Source organism: Schistocerca americana, chromosome 8 (genome assembly GCF_021461395.2).
Source record: "Schistocerca americana isolate TAMUIC-IGC-003095 chromosome 8, iqSchAmer2.1, whole genome shotgun sequence".
NCBI classification, from domain to species: Eukaryota; Metazoa; Arthropoda; class Insecta; order Orthoptera; family Acrididae; genus Schistocerca; species Schistocerca americana.
Genome location: NC_060126.1, coordinates 208,814,854 through 208,835,944, shown reverse-complemented (window position 1 = coordinate 208,835,944; position 21,091 = coordinate 208,814,854). Strand labels below are relative to the sequence as shown.

Here is a 21,091-nt window from a genome sequence, read left to right as displayed (position 1 = left end):
TAAGTGGAAGTGCTAGCAGCACCTCAATGCCCTCCACTGCCTGAGCAACACCAATTCGGGTGCAGATCGCTCTACTCTGCTGCAGTGCTACAAAGCCCTTGTTCAATCCTGCCTTGACTATGGGAGTCTGGTTTGTGGGAGTCTGGTTTGTGGGAGTCTGGTTTGTGGGAGTCTGGTTTGTGGGAGTCTGGTTTGGGAGTCTGGTTTGTGGGAGTCTGGTTTGTGGGAGTCTGGTTTGTGGGAGTCTGGTTTGTGGGAGTCTGGTTTGTGGGAGTCTGGTTTGTGGGAGTCTGGTTTGTGGGAGTCTGGTTTGTGGGAGTCTGGTTTGTGGGAGTCTGGTTTGTGGGAGTCTGGTTTGTGGGAGTCTGGTTTGTGGGAGTCTGGTTTGTGGGAGTCTGGTTTGTGGGAGTCTGGTTTGTGGGAGTCTGGTTTGTGGGAGTCTGGTTTGTGGGAGTCTGGTTTGTGGGAGTCTGGTTTGTGGGAGTCTGGTTTGTGGGAGTCTGGTTTGTGGGAGTCTGGTTTGTGGGAGTCTGGTTTGTGGGAGTCTGGTTTGTGGGAGTCTGGTTTGTGGGAGTCTGGTTTGTGGGAGTCTGGTTTGTGGGAGTCTGGTTTGTGGGAGTCTGGTTTGTGGGAGTCTGGTTTGTGGGAGTCTGGTTTGTGGGAGTCTGGTTTGTGGGAGTCTGGTTTGTGGGAGTCTGGTTTGTGGGAGTCTGGTTTGTGGGAGTCTGGTTTGTGGGAGTCTGGTTTGTGGGAGTCTGGTTTGTGGGAGTCTGGTTTGTGGGAGTCTGGTTTGTGGGAGTCTGGTTTGTGGGAGTCTGGTTTGTGGGAGTCTGGTTTGTGGGAGTCTGGTTTGTGGGAGTCTGGTTTGTGGGAGTCTGGTTTGTGGGAGTCTGGTTTGTGGGAGTCTGGTTTGTGGGAGTCTGGTTTGTGGGAGTCTGGTTTGTGGGAGTCTGGTTTGTGGGAGTCTGGTTTGTGGGAGTCTGGTTTGTGGGAGTCTGGTTTGTGGGAGTCTGGTTTGTGGGAGTCTGGTTTGTGGGAGTCTGGTTTGTCGTTCGGCGGCGCCCTCAGCGTTCCGTGTACTCGACCCACTGCACCTCTGTGGCGTTCGCCTAGTGACGGGAGCTTTTAGAACGAGTGCGGAGATCAGTGTCCTGGTGGAGGCTGGAGTCCCCCCATTGCAGATCCAAAGTGCATAACCGCTTGCCAGTTATGTGGCACACATTCGTAGTTCTCCTGAGCATCCAAATTACCATCTCCTTTTTCCACTCATGGCAGTTCATATCTCGCATCAGCGGTGCAGGAGAGGGCTAACGATTGCTGTTCGCGTGCGATCCCTTCTGTCTGAACTAGAGTCATTCCCTTTACCACCTCCCATCCAGGTCCGTCCACCTACACCTCCATGGTGTACACCTAGGCCACAGATTCGTCTGGACCTTTCGCATGACCATAAGGACTTAGTTACTCCTGCCGCTCTCTGCTGTCACATCCTATCGATTCTTGACGTGTTCCGGGGCTCTGAGATGGTTTACACCAACGGCTTGATGACTGATGGTCATGTTAGCTTTGCCTATGTCCACAGAGACCAATTTGAACAGCATTCCTTGCTGATGGCTGCTGCAGTGTATTCACTGCAGAGCTCGCAGCCATCTGCCCTGCACTTCAGTATATCCATTCATGCCCCAGGGAATCGTTTCTTCTGTGTACTGACTCCTTGAGCAGCCTACAAGCTATTGACCAGTGCGACCCTCGCCATCGTTTGGTAGCGTCCATCCTGGAGTCCATCTATGCCCTGGACCGGTTCCGTTGTTCAGTTGTGTTTGTGTGGACCCCAGGACACGTCGGCATCTCAGACAACAAACTTGATGACAGTCTGGCCAAACAGGCTAAGCGGAAACTGCTTCTGGAGATGGGCATCTCTGAACCTGACCTGCTTTCTGACTTATCCCATAGGGTTTTTCGGCTTTGGGAAAGGGAATGGCATAACAGTACACACAACAAACTGCGTGTCATTAAGGAGACTACGAATGTGTGGAACACTTCCATGCGGGCCTCTTACAGGGTATCAGTTGTTCTCTGCTGGTTCCACATTGGCCATGCTTGGGTGATCCACAGTTACCTCCTGCACAATGAAGACCGCTTAAGTGTCGGTGCGGTGCCCGGTTGACAGTGGCCCATATTCTGGTGCACTATCCCTCTTTGACTGCCCAGCAATGAAATCTTGGGTTACCTGACTCATTGCCGCTGATGTTATCTGACAACACCTCACCGGATGATTTAGTTTTACATTTTATTCATAAGGGTGGGTTTTATCGTTTGATCTAAGTTTTAGTGCATGTCCTTAGGCCCCGTTTGTCCCCCACCCTAGTGTTTCTAGGTTTTAATGTGTTTCAGAGTGGCTGGCTTCTCCTTTTTTATTCTTGTGGTCATCCAACCATGCTAATGTGCTTTATTGTTTTAATCTCTTCATCCCATTTCTTGTGTTTCTATTGTTTTCTTGTTCCCTTTTGTCCATTTACATGTTTGTTGCCCTTCATCGTTCTTGTGATTTTTCCTTTCATTCCGTTTTGTGTTGTCTGTCTCGTTTGTTTTATTCTCACTCTTGTGGCGTTGTTTTATTCGGAACGAGGGACTGATGACCTCATAGTTTGGTCCCTTTCCGCCTCTTTTAATCTCATTGTACTGATTTCTTCCCATTCCTTTCACATGTGGAGCAGAGGAAGAATGAAGGTTTGAATGCCTCCATGCTTGCAGTAATTATTTTATTCTTATTCTCACAATCCCCGTGTGAGCGATACATAGGGGATGGTAGTATATTCCTAGAATCATCATTTAAAACCAGTTCTGGAAACTTTAACAGACTTTATCTGGATGGTTTAAATCTACGTTCTAGATTCTTTCAGTTCAGTTCCTTGAGCATCTCTGTGACATTCTCCCACAGATTAAACAAACCTGTGACAATTCTTGCTGCCCTCTTCTGTATATGTTCAATATCTCCTGTTAGTCCTATCTGATACGGGTCCCATATACTTGAGCAATGTTCTAGAACAGGTCGCACAAGTGATTTGTAAGTGTTGTCCTTTGCAGAGTGATTGCATCTCCTCATTAGACCACCAATAAACCAAAGACTACCACCTTTTTTAACCACAACTGAGCCTATGAGAACATTCCATTTCATATCCCTTCAAAGTGTTATACCCAGGAATTTGCATGAGTTGCCAATTCCAACAGTGACTCACTTATTTGTAGTCATAGGATACTATGTTTTTGTTTTTGTTTTGTGAAGTGCACAGTTTTACATTTCTGAACATTTAAAGCAAGTTGCCAATCTTTGCATCACTTTGAAATCTTATCAAGGTCTGACTGAATACTAATGTTGCTTCTTTAGATGGTAATTCATTACAAATAACTGCATCATCTGCAAAAAGTTTCAAGTTTCTATTAATAGTGTCTGCAAGGTCATTTATATACAACATGAACAGCAAGAGTCCCAACACATTTCCCTGGAGCACATTGAAGTTAGTTCTAGTACGTATGGTGATGACTCTGTATCCAAGGTAACATACTATGTCCTCCTTACCAAAAAGTCCTCAATCCGGTCACAAATTTCACTTGATGCCCTATGTCTGGCCTAGTGTCTCTGAATACTCTGATGAATGCCTGATGTCCAGCTGACTTGTTGCTGCTTTGGAATCCATTGGTTTCCTGAAAATATGGACCTCGGGAATTGTCCATTTTGAAGTACCCTGCATTTCCACCAAAATTTGTCATGTCATAACCACAATCAAGTCCAAATCCAAAAGCAGGTTCATCAGCAATGTACTGGATTTAGCACTAAAAACGTGTATATTACGAACACCAAGATACAGATAGAAAAAAATGCTGTTGGTTGTGTTTGAATTGGTAACCCGCAGCCTGCCAGCCAGTGACACCAAGCAGTACAGCACACTGCATACAGCATAGCTCATGGCAGTATTGCTCAGTAGAGCCTTACCTGATAGGATTAATAAATGATATGTAGTTGATACAAAGAAATTTAGTGTATTCTGTATCAAGATTATTAAATAAGTGTGAGGTCACCACAGAATTACTCATCCAGCTTTTGTAGCACAAGCTACAAAATGGCATTTTGCAACACAGAGAGGTTTACTATTCAAATCATGCAACATAGTACTTGCTCTTACATATACACTGAAGAGCCGAAGAAACTGGTACATCTGCGTAATATCATGTAGGCCCCCCGCGAGCACACAGAAGTGTTGCAACACGACTTGGCATTGACTTGACTAACATCTGAAGTAGTGCTGGAGGGAATTGACACTATTAATCCTGCAGGGCTGTCCATAAATCAGCAAGAGTACGAGGGGGTGAAGATCTGTTCTGAACAGCAAGTACCAAGCCATCCTAGATATACTCAATAATGTTGGTGCCTGGGGAGTTTGGTGGCTAGGGGAAGTTTTTAAACTCAGAAGAGTGTTCCTGGAGCCACTCAGAAATTCTGGATGTGTGGGGTGTCGTATTGTCCTGCTGGAACTGCCCACATCCGTTGGACACAATGGATATGAATGGATGCAGGCGATCAGACACGATGCTTACATATGCGTCACCTGTCAGTCATATCTAGATGTATCAGGGGTCCCATATCACTCCAACTGCACATGCCACATGCCTCCACCAGCTTGAACAGTCCCCTGCTGACATGCAGGGTCCATGGATTCATGAGGCTGTCTTCAAAGCCTATATCGATGATGTATTGCTGGGCACAGGCAAGGCATAAAGCTTTGTATCGTGCATTCATCAAGGGCACATGAGTGGGCCTTCGGCTCAGAGAGCCCATATTGATGACGTTTCGTTGAATGTTTCGCGTGCTGACACTTGTTGATGGCCCAGCAATTTGCTGAAGGGTTGAACGATTGTCTTCTGTCGTCATTGGTCCCGTCCTTGCAGCATTTTTTTCCAGCCGCAGCAATATTGGAGATTTGATGTTTTACCGGATTCCTTAAAATTCACGGTACATTCATGCAATGGTCGTACGGGAAAATCCCCACTTCATTGCTATCTCAGAGATGCTTAGTCACACACTCGTGCGCCACCTATAACACCCCGTTCAAATTCATTTGAATCTAGATAACGTGTCATTGTAGCAACAGTAACAGTTTAACAACTGCGCCAGACAGTTGTTGTCTTATATAGGTGTTGGTGACAGCAGTGCCATATTCTGCCTGTTTGCTTCTCTCTGTATTTGAATATGAATGCTTATACAAGTTTCTTTGGCGCTTCAGTGTATGTCGTGGAATGACGATGAGAGCAGAAATTGGAAAGAAAGTTGAGTGTGTATGACGGCTTCCCAACAGCTGTTCTTTCTGCATATCATTTGCAAATGAAACAGCAAAGAGGCAGAGGAAATGACTGCCATAGACAGAGAAACCTCTATCATATGCTATGTGGCTTGTAGAATACAGATATAAATATAGGTGTAGTATTTTGTTCTTAAAAATTTCCTTTACGGGAATGTCATTGAAATCATAATGGTGGTCCCGTACATTTTTCACTGATTGCTTACAGAGTATCCACATAAGACTTTCTTACCAAAGAAATTGATGCAAACTGCATAACTACCATGTCTGCAGCATGACACATATGAGATATGTATGGGCTAGATAGTAGCACCTCAAAGAGCTCGGCCAGCAATAGACGGATTTAAGTTTCATGAACCTGGGAGTTTTGCTCTGGGGATTAGTCAGTGTTGCTAGTCTTTTACATCTGCTCTTTTAATCCTCATGGCCTTTAACTGTATTTAGTTGAGAGTATAATCATTTAACCACACTTCTTTTTCCAGTCGCAAATGTTGCACAACTGTCAGTAAATCTCTGTACAAGGTCAGATTTCTCTTATTTTGTTGCCCTGGTTTTGTTGTGAGCCACAAGTTACAGGAAGTCTTCTGCTGCTTCATTCTTCTTTGAATATGAATTCCTGAAATTTTAACAGTAAACTTTTCCATGATACACAATGTTTCACTTGCAGCACCTCCCATTGAAGTTGAATGAGCATCTCTGTAACACTGTCGAGCTCACTAAATGAATCCATAACAAAGTATGTTTCTCTTCTTGAGACCTTTGCTATCTTGTTAATTCTATCTGGTAATGGTTTCAGACTGTCAAGCAATACTCAAGAATCAACTAAATGCATGTTCAGTTATAATGTCTTGTTTAACTGATTCTTGAGGATTTGTGTGTGATCGTAACCCCCCCTCCCCTGTCTCCTACCACGCTCTTGAAATCTTAGGTGTGGTGATTGACTGACCTTTAGTGTAGCTGACGCTGTAGGTTTGGTTGAAAGAGACATTTGGTTGAGATCTGGAAAAGCCAATGGTTAGGGATGTGAAAAATAGTTTATCCAAAGTATTCGAACAATGGAAAATCCAAGATGACACAGTGACAGTGTATGGAAAGAATAGATTGTTACTCACCATATAGTGGAGATGGTGAGTTGCAGATAGGCACAACAAAAGACTGTCAAACAAGTAAGCTTTTGGCCAATTAGCACATGCATGTTCTCTCTCTCTCTCTCTCTCTCTCTCTCTCTCTCTCTCTCTCTCACTCACATGCACACGCGGGCCCCAACCACTGTGTCTGGCTGCCAAGGCCATGGTTATTAAAACTTTAAAGATCACCAGTACTCTCAATACCTCCACAACAAACAATAGTCACAGTAAGCCATCCAGTACCATGACTAAATTTATCATCCTGCAAAAGAGGAAAAATTCAAATTACCACCTGCAAACACACAAAGACCATAAAGGTACCACATGGGAAGCAGTATCTTTCATATTTGCTTTATTCCTCTCCATTGCCCAAGTAGTGATTTCAGTATTGTCAATGGTATTGTAAACAGTTGCAACTGAGTGCCGAACACACCTAAAATGACGTATCTCGTGAGTCGTTCAAAGCAGGTGCCTGTGCAGCAGCCCAATCCAGAATACCAGTGCGCACTGATATCGTGCACTTAAAATAACCTTGCTAGGCTTTATTAAAACCACCACTTCCGGCTTCAGCGAAACACTCTCTCTCCCCCTCCCCTGCCTCCGCCCCGGTGACGTGTAAAACTAGTGTTGCAACAGGGGCAACTGCACATAGGGAAACTGCGCAGCCTGTTTGGCACTACAGCTCTGTGTTGCTATACACAATTGATCTGGGACTCTGAGATGCACAGGGGTGCCTCACACAGAGATCATGCCAGGGTGCCCCTGGGAGATACAACACCAAGAATCGCTTCTCGGTAGCCAGAAATAGTGTGTGTGTGTGTGTGTGTGTGTCATTCAGAAGAAGGCCTTTGCAGCCAAAAGCTTACTTGGCTTTTTGTTGTGCCTATCTGCCTCATTATGAAAAGTATTTAAATTCAAAATGCAAATACTTGGTCATTTTTTTTCTGTTACAAGTGTATATACAAAATACGTATTTACACAGTAGCTTTATTCAAATAAAAAACCTCTGGCTAGTGAACATTTTACATACTGTTTAGTTCACTGATTTTAACAGCAGTGATTGTTCATGTCTTTCATCTTTCACGTTCCACCTATATGGCTTCATTATCATTCCACCAAAGGTAGGTAGGTTGGTTGGTTTTTTGGTTGAGGGACCGAAGACTGGGGTTATCAGTCCCATTGGATTATGAGGTCATCAGTCTCATCAGATTAGGGAAGGATGGTGAAGGAACCATCCCGGCATTTGCCTGAAGCAGTTCAGCAAAATAACACATTTTGCTGCATGGTAAAAATCTCATTCTGGAAGCAACCGCCCACCCCCCTCCTCCCAGGCTGTGGCTAAGCCATGTCTCCTCAAAAACCTTTCTTTCAGGAATGTTAGTTCTGCAAGGTTCCCAGAGGCGCTTGTGTGGAGTTCGGATGGTAGGAGACAAGGTACTGGCAGAATTGAAGCTGTGAGGGCAGGTCGTGGGTCGGTCGTGGGTCGGTCGTGGGTCGGTCGTGGGTCGGTCGTGGGTCGGTCGTGGGTCGGTCGTGGGTCGGTCGTGGGTCGGTCGTGGGTCGGTCGTGGGTCGGTCGTGGGTCGGTCGTGGGTCGGTCGTGGGTCGGTCGTGGGTCGGTCGTGGGTCGGTCGTGGGTCGGTCGTGGGTCGGTCGTGGGTCGGTCGTGGGTCGGTCGTGGGTCGGTCGTGGGTCGGTCGTGGGTCGGTCGTGGGTCGGTCGTGGGTCGGTCGTGGGTCGGTCGTGGGTCGGTCGTGGGTCGGTCGTGGGTCGGTCGTGGGTCGGTCGTGGGTCGGTCGTGGGTCGGTCGTGGGTCGGTCGTGGGTCGGTCGTGGGTCGGTCGTGGGTCGGTCGTGGGTCGGTCGTGGGTCGGTCGTGGGTCGGTCGTGGGTCGGTCGTGGGTCGGTCGTGGGTCGGTCGTGGGTCGGTCGTGGGTCGGTCGTGGGTCGGTCGTGGGTCGGTCGTGGGTCGGTCGTGGGTCGGTCGTGGGTCGGTCGTGGGTCGGTCGTGGGTCGGTCGTGGGTCGGTCGTTCAGTAGAGCACTTGCCCGCAAAAGGCAAAGGTCCCCAGGTTGAGTTTTGGTCCGGCACACAATTTTAATCTGCCACTCGGCTGCAGAGTGAAAATCTCATTCTGGAATTAGTCTCAAGGTTATATTCACGTGATAGATATATGCACCGAAGGTATCCATCTTGGAACTATTTTTGTTTAAAGAAATGGCTCATTAAATGAATGAAAACTGTGAAGTGTGAAATAAAAAAATTAAGAGAAGCATTTTGCGATTTACAATTACAAAATATGTATATTGTAAGTATTTCAGATGCCTAATAAAAATAGGCATTTTGCATTTTGTATTTGCATGTGAAATACATGTATTTCACATAATGCATATGTCTGTGTGGTACATCAAATATGAAAAATCCAAAGGGAGAGGGGGCACACTAAATATGTATCGTTATATGGGCATGTACTTCATAAAGAAAAGGATAGTATGTTGCCATCTGTGTCAACTAAACAAGTAGACAGATTGATGGTTGCTGAGAGAATCATGTGCCACAGAGATATATGAACTTTTCCAGTTAAGCTTGCACAGACTTACGACATTCTTAATCAGTTGGAGAGAGTGGAAGTGTCATGGCATGCCATTTTTTTTAGTTCTGGTCCTCTAAAATGAGTTAATAGTGGTAATGTTTCTAATCAACAGTACTGTGAGACACATCCCTGAAAGTTTCAGTATTTCACTGAAAAGGGTCTGCCAACTGTTTCACGAGACTTAGACGATGACATTGAGAGGAGAGTTAATTACATAAAAATTTACATGAGCCTATGTCATTAAGGTCCCCAAAGAAGTTCTTGTACTCCTGAGGACTTACATCCATGGCAAGCACTCTTGTTGGCTAAGAATAGTTAAAAGAAAATTGAGAGCATATGAAACAAAAATTCTCTTGACCTTATGGCCCAATTGGAGGTAGCATTTACCAGAAAACAAGCGTGATCTACTTGAGAGATAGTAACTTTCATTCGCCAGTATCCATCAGAAGAAAGGAAAGTCATAGAAGAAAATTCAAGTTCTACATAGAATAATTTTAATTTTATTTGAAACACAGGACAAATGTCAGAGAGATACAAAGATGCAGTTTTGACCCCCAACCTGAAATCTGGGAATATCCTTATGTCCTGCATAATGTTTCCATGCTGTCTGCATAGAAATTCTTTGGTGCAGTCAAATCACCATTTTTTCTGGCTCTTAGAATCTGTTTAAGGCTGTGGTCAGTGTTCCTGTCAACTCCAGACAAATGCCGAGGATCGGTATGCTGTTCACTGGGAACTCCAATGTTGGGCGGGTAATGGAGCTTCCCAGGAGAGTAGTAGACAGGTCAGGAAAGTGGGCCAGTGCGCATTCAGCATGTTAGCTGTGAGGTCTTGTCAGAAATTCAGAGGAGGCTTTACTGGCAGCCAGTGAAGTCATGGGGTGCAACCAGCTTGCCACCTTGGTTTTCGGGGCCATCTTTGATTTCTTTAACCAGTTGGCTGGATTGGTGAAAGCAGCTAACATTGCACTTGGGATGCAAGCATGGCTAACTGCTGTGCCATACCTAGAACACTAGGTGCCTATTGAAAGATCTAAATTAGAAACTCAGATGATATCTGACACAAATTTCTCAACCATTACTACTTTATGGAGAATAGTAGTGCCCCCTTTTCCCTTGTGCAATATGTCAGGGGTGAACTAAACCAAGAAAGCAGATACTTGGGTAGTAGAGTATCTGTGGCATGCACAGGTTTTTTTTTTTTTAAAAAAAAAAGGTTAAAAGAACCCATTCTTTGGGTCAATGACGAATTGCCTGCCAAAGTTGAAGACAGATCAGCCACATTACCCTTAGGAAACTTTGCTCCTTGCGGTTGGAAAGAGAAAATGTTAATGTGGTGTTAGTAAACTGCAGAACCATCCTTGGTAAAGTTCCAGGATTAAAGTTAATAATGCCTTTGTACTATTAGAATCACAAAGCTGGTTGAAACACGAAGTGAATAGAAGCAAAATCCTAAATTTAGATTAGAAAACATATTGCAAAGGTAAGTAGAAATCAGTGATGTCAGTTTATTTACTGCTGTGTATAAATCAATAAGGGATAGTGAAATATATAATAAAATGTTTTCTGAACCACTTTAATCAGGAGGTGGTGGTGGTTAGTGTTTAGCGTCCCGTCGACAACGAGGTCATTAGAGACGGAACGCAAGCTCGGGTTAAGGAAGGATTGGGAAGGAAATCGGCCGTGCCCTTTCAAAGGAACCATCCCGGCATTTGCCTGAAACGATTTAGGGAAATCACGGAAAACCTAAATCAGGATGGCCGGAGACGGGATTGAACCGTCGTCCTCCCGAATGCGAGTCCAGTGTGCTAACCACTGCGCCACCTCGCTCGGTTTTAATCAGGAGCTGCAGTGGCAGAGCATTTTAGATTTTCTTGATCTTGTTGCTGTATTTGGTGAGGTGAGGTGGGGGGGGGGGGGGGGGGGGGGAGGCAACATAAATAGACCTGCTATAGAATGAGTGTCACCCAATGAAACCTGCTGTCAGAGATGGATTATATAAGATTGTTCTGCATATCTTGTGTGTTTTGCCTAATTATTTCAAGCAAATTGATCGAGAACTGACTTGGGAGTTTGATGTCTTACATGGAGAGGTCTGCAGTGCTTGACTTGACTGCAGTCTGCTTGACTTTTTGAAACCATCTATACGGTGATGTAGGTTAAGATCCCAGGTATCACCACCTGCTGCCATTCACACTTGGGTGACCTTGTTGGTGAGTAATAGATGGAAAAAAATTCGGAATTTTATATGGTGCTCAATAGTGTTAAGATTTAAGTAGACTGGCTGTGTGGTGTAATGACTATAGTCAGGCTTTCACATGCTGAAGGTTCAAATCTCATGATGTGCCTTAAATCTTTTTTATTTTTAAGTCTTTATCAAAATGACAATGCTCATTATTTTTATTAAGTTAATTGCTTTAAATGTAATTTTTTATTTCTATTCCTTTGTCACATTTCAGTCATTGTATGAATTTTTTCATTTGTTCCCATTTTTTCTTTATATTATTGAAATTATTGTGAATATGAATTTAATTATATTTATCTGTTATAATAATTAAATATTTGAAAATGCCGATCTATTGGTTAAAAAACAAAAGTCATTTAATCTATTTATCCTGACTGTGCAATAGTGTCAAAAATGTACTTTTCATTGGAAGATGCACAATTTTTTATGGTAATCATTGTACAAACATTTAAAACATAGCCTAAATTCACTCAACACCATTACAAAACAGTGGAGATGAAGATTTAAACAAAAGAAGGGATTATAAGTAAAGCCAAATTCAAGAAAAATGAGGAATAGAAATAATGACTGCAAAACATGAATGAAAAAATAGGATGATAAAATGAAAGAAATTAAATCAAAAAGAATACTTAAAATCATGTGAACGCAGATTTCGAGTGGAAAAAAAATAATAGGAAGAAAGATGAGAGCAGATAGATGAAGATGCTGATGTGATAAGTAAAATGATGTGATAAAGGAATAGAAATATAAAATTACGTTTAAACCAATTAATTGAATAAAAGTAATGATCAAAATAATTTTGATAAAAATAAAAAAAAATAAAAAAACAACAAAAAATATTAAAGTATCTGACGAGATTCGAACCCACTACTTTCCTCCATGTCAAGGCCTTGCACTATCCATTACACCACGCAACCAGTAAATAAGAAGCTACTATATTAATGGTATTGAGCATCAAGCAATTCAGATTTTTTTTTGGTCAATAACTCACAAATGAGGGCCTACCAGGATGAGTGGCTGTGGTACGTGATAGTTGGGATATTTACATCGCAGTATAGATGCTTTCAAAAAGTCAAAAGTCAATCCCACCACTGAGGACCTCTCCTTGTTAGACCACCTAGCAGCAGTCATACCTAAATTTTCAAATCACTCAACACAGAGGAGGCCATCAGTGATCTTAAGGCTGTGAGAACATCAGTGACTACAGGTGTTACAAGGAATGTTGAACGAACGTAGGAAAATATCTTTGCTTAACAAGAGTAACAGGATACAAATTGCAGACTATCTGAGTAGTCAACCCTGAACACAGATGGAGAAAATCCAAAAACATTTTCAGATACCACTTCCCTAAGTCTCTCTCTCTCTCTCTCTCTCTCCTCTCCTCTCCTCTTTCGTCCTTCCCACCCACTGTAAATCTTTCTGACTCTGCACCTAGCAGCCAGCCATATCCTGCCCATACCATGCCCCTGCATACTCCCACAAGCAACACATCATTTTTCTCCCTTCCCTAACCTGCTATTGCACCTCCCCCCCCCCCCCCACCCCATGCCTCCTCCCTCCCCTCCCCATGCCCTACCCCAAATTGCTGCTCTCGTCAGCCACAGTGAGATTCGGGCCACAGCAACCAGAGAAAGTAACAATGTGTTTGCATGTTGTTCTTTTGTGAATGTGTTTCAGGAGGGGACTTTTATCCAAAAGCTTAAATATTAAGCAGTCTTTTCATTGTGCCTTTCTGTGTCTCATTGCCACCTCTGTGTGATAATAGCAATCAATCATTTCCATATTGTTTTAAAAATAAATGATTGTGTAATAGGAAAAAAACTCAAAATGCTCAGTAGTGGAATGGCGTTTGCATAGGATGAGATACTTTGAGATTCTCCATAGATTATGCAAAAGAACTTGCTCCAAATGTACCAGTAGTTTATCATAGGTCGTTGGACCAACAAAGGGTACCCAGTGACTGGAAAAGCGCAATTCATTTCCATTTTCGAGAAGGGTCCTAGGATAGATGGACGTACTTGCAGACTCATAGTGCTGAAGTTAGTGTAGTGTAGAATTGTGTGACGTGTCTGATTGTCACATATTATGACAATTTTGGAGAACAAAAATCTTCTGTAAATATCAACATGAATTCTGCAGGCAGAGACCTTGTCAAACTCAGCCTGCTCTGTTCGTTCATGAGATACACAGCACTGTAGACATAGGCACCTAGGCTGATGCTGTTTTTCTAGGCTTCAAGAAAGCATTTGGTTAAATTGCGCCCTCTCACATACTCAGCGAAATATGAACTTAGTGAGTATTGGACTTATCTTTCTTTTCAAGAGTACAGCAGTTTTCCTCTGTCACAAGAAGTTAAAAGTGTCATTATCATTTTCACAGATTCCTGTCATTCACCTATTCCTGTCTCACACCCTCGTCAATGTTACCTACTTTCATCACCACTCCTTTTATTTATTTCATATTGTCTTTTCTACTTGTTTACAGGTGACACTGCCTGACCTGGAAAAAAACGGGATTCTTATCGAAGTAAAAGCATGTGGCCTGCCTGATACTCAGTTTGATCACATTGCTGTAATGCAGATACTTGCAAGAGCAAACAAGAAACAATTCATGGGTTTGGGATTTGACATCTCAGGTGTTGTTCAAGCTGTTGGGTCTGATGTGACTACTTTGAAAGTTGGTGATCAGGTTGTTGGAGTTGTACCACTTGATTATGAACAGTCTGGTTGCTCAGAATATGTTGTTGTACAAGAATTTGATGTTGGTATGTATCTTAAAGTTTTAATTCTAATCTCTGGTTTGAAAATACTATAATATTCCAAATACTGCTGTTTGTTTTGTTTTAATTTATTAGTGGTACAGTGAATAAGCAGAAGCTAAAGTTGTTATAGTTGTGCGTTGGTGAGAAAATTGGCCAACAATAGGGAACTACGTAATAGAGATTTTAACAACTCCTGATAGAAATAAAATAAATAATGTGACACAATTAAGTTTTAGAACAACTAAATTACACTAGTGCTAATTTTAAAAAAAAATTGGAAATAAAAGAAATATTGAATCATATCCATAAGAATTAAGTTAAGAAATAAATGGAAAGACAACTCAATACCATTCAGAGAGGATGGAAGTTTAAATTATGAAAGTAAAATGGAGGTGTGACAGTGAGATGACATATCTGTTTTTGACAATGTCATTCTCATATCTGCTGGCATTTGATAAGTATAGGTGCATTGTGTCCATATTCACAATGATTCTATGGGATGCTTTACATATGTAATTGCAGTGAGATGGAAAAGACACACTGTGGTTTAGTAGTTGTATTAGAAAGTTATATATGTGGTGAGATTTTTGGCACAGATTTAAGCGAAGTTAAACACTTGTTAACAAAAAATATCTGAATGACACCAAGTGATCATAAAGTGCAATGTGACAAGGGTTCAGTGGGATTAAAAATAAAATTTTGCCAATTGATCTGACAAATGGATATTAAAAAAATTTTGGTCTTGTGTAAATCAATAAACCATTTAAAATCATCTACTCAGTAGCTTAGTGCTCTAATGGAAGATCACAGAAAGGATACTGCAATACTGAATTCACTATTCCTCCAAAATTATTTTACTACAGAAGATAGTAATCGGGTTCCTTCTTTCAATCATTACTGTATGCCAAAATGACAGATATTGATATAAGCCATTGCTTAGCAGAAAATTAACGAAAATAGCTCAACAAAGAAACTATATGTGGACCTGATGAAGTAATCTATGTGATTCTATATGGAGTACTTGAAAGAACTCTCGCCTCCTAGCAATGGTTTATCGTAAATGACTGGGACAGTAAAGTGTACCAAGAAAATGGAGAAAAGTGCATGTAAGTCCTGTTTCCAAGAATGGTCATGGGACATAGGCTTGCAATTATTGTATAAGACTATATCACTGACATCAGTCTTGTAGTCTTATGGAACATATTCTATGCTTGCTTTTATCACCTTTTTGGGGAACAAATATCATTTTGGTAGAAATCAACATAAAGGCCAGAAACAAAGTTTTTGTGTACTTTGGTCACTCTGTCCGCAACGTCCAGAGGACCATAGATAATGATGCCCATCTTGATGTCACGTTCCTTGGATTCTGGAAGGCATTTGACATAGCTGTGCATTGTGGCTGACTGAGCAAAATACAAGCTCACTGAAGAATATTTCATCCATAAAGGACAGCATTATATGAGGGCTGTGGCTGTTGATAAATACAAGTAAAACAGTTTTCTACAGCAATCCCTTATTTACTTTGTCACTATGCATTTCAGTGGTTCACATCATCTTCATGTGGAAAATTGTTTTCATAGCTGGTGTTAGTGAAGAGCAGTAAAGCATTTTCACAGCAGCAGACAAAGGGCAATATAGGTTATGTTATGTCTTTTACTAGTGATAAAAACTGTGCTTTAGGAAAGGTGCTTTTAAAGTTTGAAAACATTAACTTGTGACAGTAAGTTGTACTTACAGGGACAGTAGCATCATAAAAAGCGCATATTGCAGCTTGTTGTATGACCTCCTGTATGCTATGCGTACACTGTCACATCAAAGATGACATACATGTTACAAATATACTTGCTACATTAGATACAAAGATGACTGAGAGTTGCCATACCTAAAGCTAGGTTATTTGTTACTCTACACTGCAAATCGGTTATTATATTAAATGGTTATGTACAGAAATGGTTTTCTTTCATTTTAAAAAGATGAATGGGCTGCCTAAGAATATGATTATGTGCATAATTCAGCTATTATCCTAGGTGATTATACATACACAAATGTGTTTTTCTTCTACTTTATAAATATGACTGGGCTGCAACAGAATTTGGACATGTGCACAATTCTGTTATATTAAATGGTAATATTATGTAAAAAAGGTTACAACATATCGTACATATTTGTTGTAGGTTAAACTTATTGGGAAATGAAGGGGATTGGTTATGTAAATTGCTGTGCATTGAAATTGTAGATTGTGAGAATCCTTTAAGTACTTTGTCAAAATTTTGGAAATGTTGGTTGAACCTGTTCCACTATTGTTGTTGAGTAGGTTTTCCCCAAGTTTCTTTCTGTGGATATCAGTTTCTAGTTCCTCCTACAAGCCAACATGCATTCAAAAGTTAACTTCTACAGAAGATGATACATTTCTAATCACTGACGGAGAAAACAAATGTGATGTTCAAGACATTGTCCAAACATTCAACAACATTCAGCATAGCACATAGAACTCCACACATCAAACTGTCAGACGTGCAGGGACAGACATAGGTGATTGACACTTAACATAAGTAAATCTAATGTGTTGTGCATAAATAGATGAAAGGATGTGTTGCCCTTAGATTACACTATAGACTATAAACCACTGGATGTAGAAGTTACTACCAAGAGTGGCCTAAAATGGAATGATCATATTAAGAAAAAATAGTTGCTACTCTCCATGCAGTGGAGATGATGTGTATTTCTGTAAATTTTTTCAAACATATTTCTATGTTGTTTATGTATTTTTATGTGTTTTTACCCTCCACTGTGGAGCCTTGCTCCTTCCATCTGTGTTGGTATCGAAAAGTTTCCTTACACGTTCTCAGAACCCAGTTCCACATTAAAAAAAAATCAGCATCTCTGCTAAACGGTGAGTAGTAATTATCCTTTTCATAATATACAATATATATAATATTGAATTGCAGATACCAAGCTGAGATTCATGGGAAGAATACGAATGATATGTAATTAATCCACAATAAAAATGGCTTACAATACACTGGTTCAATCAGTTCTCGAGTACCCGTAGCAAGTATGATTAATGGAGGAGGTAGAGAATATCCAAACAACTGTGATGTATGTTTGCCACAGGTTCATTTAGTAAGTGTGATAAGATATGGAAACGCTCACCAAATTCCAATTGAAGTTACTAAAAGAGAAGCATTGTGCATCACAGAGAGATTTACTGTTAATATTGTTCTGAGAAAGACAGACAACGTATTAATTTCGTGTACATACATCTCATGAAATGATCGTCATGAGAGAACTGGAGGAACTAGAAGTCATACTGCTGCGAACTGTGCTGTGTGCAGTGTGGACTAGCAGTAGTGTCACTGGATGGCATGCTTTGGGTCACCAGTTCAGATCTGATCACCAGCCATAATTTATCATTCGTGGATGGACCTTAAATTTCTTGTGTTTGTGCTGTTTGCATGTTCTGGAATATTTAGTGTTTGTAGAAATAGCAGCAGTTGTGTTCTCTCTGTACATTGGAGTTTCAGTGCCAAGTGTTTTACTACTTTGATGACCCTGCTTTCAGATTTTGACTTTATTGTGGTTACAACACAACACTATCGAGGTTTCCTACAGTCATGCTTTCCACACACCATTAGGGGATGGAACAGGAAAGGGCAGAAAATGGTGCTGTTACCAGAATTATCCTCTACTACACACAGTTAGGTGTTTTTTGGAGGATAGCTGTAGATGATAACAGATTCTCACTGTCAAAGAAGGAAATGTATAGTTGTTTGTCAAACAATGGAAAATTGGTGATTGAATAACAGTAGTACGAATTATGATACATTGCTACTCAGCACATAGATGAGGCGTTGAGGTGCCTCTTATGGCTAACCCCCCCCCCCCCCCCCCCCCAACACACACACACACACACACACAAAAGGAAAAAAAAACACTGTCGGTTCCAGACACTGCAACCCAACTTGAGGAAGGACTTAGTCCAATAGCTTGATAATATCCAAGAGCCTACTTTTAAATGTACGTGTCTGCTGCTCAGTGTATCTCCTCTATGTAATGTGTAGCAATCCATCGTAATTCATGTTGTTGTACTTTTAGGTCTGGCTGTTAAAAGTACAACCTGTTTAATATAGGAAGGAGTAAAGGTAAGAACAGTCCCTGTAGTTGATGTTTTGAACAGTCGACAGGCATGTAAGCGAGATGGAATCTGGAATGGTGACAGGAATGTGAAGGGTGATGTCCAGGTGAGCAAGAGGGAGCAGTAGAACAAGATAGCCATGTGGCACCAGAGATTTCTTTGTGTTGAAGGAAAGTCCCATAAGTTACTTGTTATGAGGGAGCAGGAGAGATCACAGGAACAGGTCAACTGCAGAGGTAACAGTGATGGTGGTGAGTACCTGTTGGGAAGTGGGTGGAAAGGAAAGGCATGGTGACAGGGGTGGAGGAAGGTATTTGACAGCCTAGTGGAATCAGACTCCAGTGGGTTTCAATGATTAAAGGGTGTGTTGGATAGACAATTATCATCTATGCTATGCAAACTGAGAAACTGGTATTTGGAAAAGAGGGGAGGGGGGAGGAGGGGGAATCAGGTGCACTATGTGACAGGGTGTTTGAGTCTGGGGTGGTACTGCAGAATTAGGGTGATGCTTCTGAGCATCTCATAAATTGGGATGATTGAACAATTAGGAACATGTGGGAGATCAGTTAATGAACTAAGATTGGAGGACAGTGCCTGTTTATGCTTTAGCATACTGGGCAAGGCTGGGGAGTGCTTGTTGCTCTAGATGCGGTTACACTGTATGGGAGAGACTTTTTACTGTGGAAAGAATGGCAGCTGTTGAAGCTACAAGTTCAATCTTATTTATGTGACTGCCTGTGGCTCAAAACCTGGAATTGTTCTACATATGGGTTTTTCACAGGTGAAAGACTTGGTGGTGGTACTGGAGGGAGCTGGAGTGGCTCAGGGGTTGAGTTGAAGGGTACATGTTTTTCTTCTTTTTCGAAATTCAAGCTTTCGCAACAAACTGTTGCCTCATCAGGAAAGAGGGAAGGAGAGGGAAAGAAGAAAGGATGTGGGTTTTAAGGGAGAGGGTAAGGAGTCATTCCAATCCCGGGAGCGGAAAGACTTACCTTAGGGGGAAAAAAGGACAGGTATACACTCACGCACACACACACATCCATCCACACATATACAGACACAAGCAGACGTATTTAAAGACAAAGAGTTTGGGCAGAGATGTCAGTCGAGGCGGAAGTGCAGAGGCAAAGATGTTGTTGAATGACACGTGAGGTATGAGTGGTGGCAACTTGAAATTAGCGGAGATTGAGGCCTGGTGGGTAACGGGAAGAGAGGATATATTGAAGAGCAAATTCCCATCTCCGGAGTTCGGATAGGTTGGTGTTGGTGGGAAGTATCCAGATAACCCGGACGGTGTAACACTGTGCCAAGATGTGCTGGCCGTGCACCAACGCATGTTTAGCCACAGGGTGATCCTCATTACCAACAAACACTGTCTGCCTGTGTCCATTCATGCGAATGGACAGTTTGTTGCTGGTCATTCCCACATAGAATGCATCACAGTGTAGGCAGGTCAGTTGGTAAATCACGTGGGTGCTTTCACACGTGGCTCTGCCTTTGATCGTGTACACCTTCCGGGTTACAGGACTGGAGTAGGTGGTGGTGGGAGGGTGCATGGGACAGGTTTTACACCGGGGGCGGTTACAAGGATAGGAGCCAGAGGGTAGGGAAGGTGGTTTGGGGATTTCATAGTGATGAACTAACAGGTTACGAAGGTAGGTGGACGACGGAAAGACACTCTTGGTGGAGTGGGGAGGATTTCATGAAGGATGGATCTCATTTCAGGGCAGGATTTGAGGAAGTCGTATCCCTGCTGGAGAGCCACATTCAGAGTCTGGTCCAGTCCCGGAAAGTATCCTGTCACAAGTGGGGCACTTTTGTGGTTCTTCTGTGGGAGGTTCTGGGTTTGAGGGGATGAGGAAGTGGCTCTGGTTATTTGCTTCTGTACCAGGTCGGGAGGGTAGTTACGGGATGCGAAAGCTGTTGTCAGGTTGTTGGTGTAATGGTTCAGGGATTCCGGACTGGAGCAGATTAGTTTGCCACGAAGACCTAGGCTGTAGGGAAGGGACCGTTTGATGTGGAATGGGTGGCAGCTGTCATAATGCAGGTACTGTTACTTGTTGGTGGGTTTGATGTGGACGGACGTGTGAAGCTGGTCATTGGACAGATGGAGGTCAACGTCAAGGAAAGTGGCATGGGATTTGGAGTAGGACCAGGTGAATCTGATGGAACCAAAGGAGTTGAGGTTGGAGAGGAAATTCTGGAGTTCTTCTTCACTGTGAGTCCAGATCATGAAGATGTCATCAATAAATCTGTACCAAACTTTGGGTTGGCAGGCCTGGGTAACCAAGAAGGCTTCCTCTAGGCGACCCATGAATAGGTTGGCGTACGAGGGGGCCATCCTGGTACCCATGGCTGTTCCCTTTAATTGTTGGTATGTCTGGCCTTCAAAAGTGAAGAAGTTGTGGGTCAGGATGAAGCTGGCTAAGGTAATGAGGAAAGGTTTTAGGTAGGGTGGCAGGTGATCGGCGTGAAAGTAAACACTCCATCGCAGCGAGGCTCTGGACGTGCGGAATATTTGTGTATAAGGAAGTGGCATCGATGGTTACAAGGATGGTTTCCGGGGGGTAACAGATTGGGTAAGGATTCCAGGCGTTCGAGAAAGTGGTTGGTGTCTTTGATGAAGGATGGGAGACTGCATGTAATGGGTTGAAGGTGTTGATCTACCTAGGCAGAGATACGTTCTGTGGGGGCTTGGTAACCAGCTACAATGGGGCGGCCGGGATGATTGGGTTTGTGAATTTTAGGAAGAAGGTAGAAGGTAGGGGTGCGGGGTGTCGGTGGGGTCAGGAGGTTGATGGAGTCAGGTGAAAGGTTTTGCAGGGGGCCTAAGGTTCTGAGGATTCCCTATGAAATGCCCAAACCACCTTCCCTACCCT

The 21,091-nt window shown here is 42.6% G+C and overlaps 1 protein-coding gene across 1 annotated transcript in view; it reads left to right on the top strand.

Annotated features, from left to right (window-relative positions):
* LOC124544716 (quinone oxidoreductase-like protein 1) overlaps positions 1–21,091 on the top strand; it is a 138,655-nt gene that overhangs the window by 71,075 nt on the left and 46,489 nt on the right. Inside the window, exon 2 of the mRNA XM_047123362.1 lies at positions 13,801–14,080. Coding sequence (XP_046979318.1) covers positions 13,801–14,080 — 280 coding nt within the window. The remainder of the gene's footprint in view (positions 1–13,800; positions 14,081–21,091) is intronic.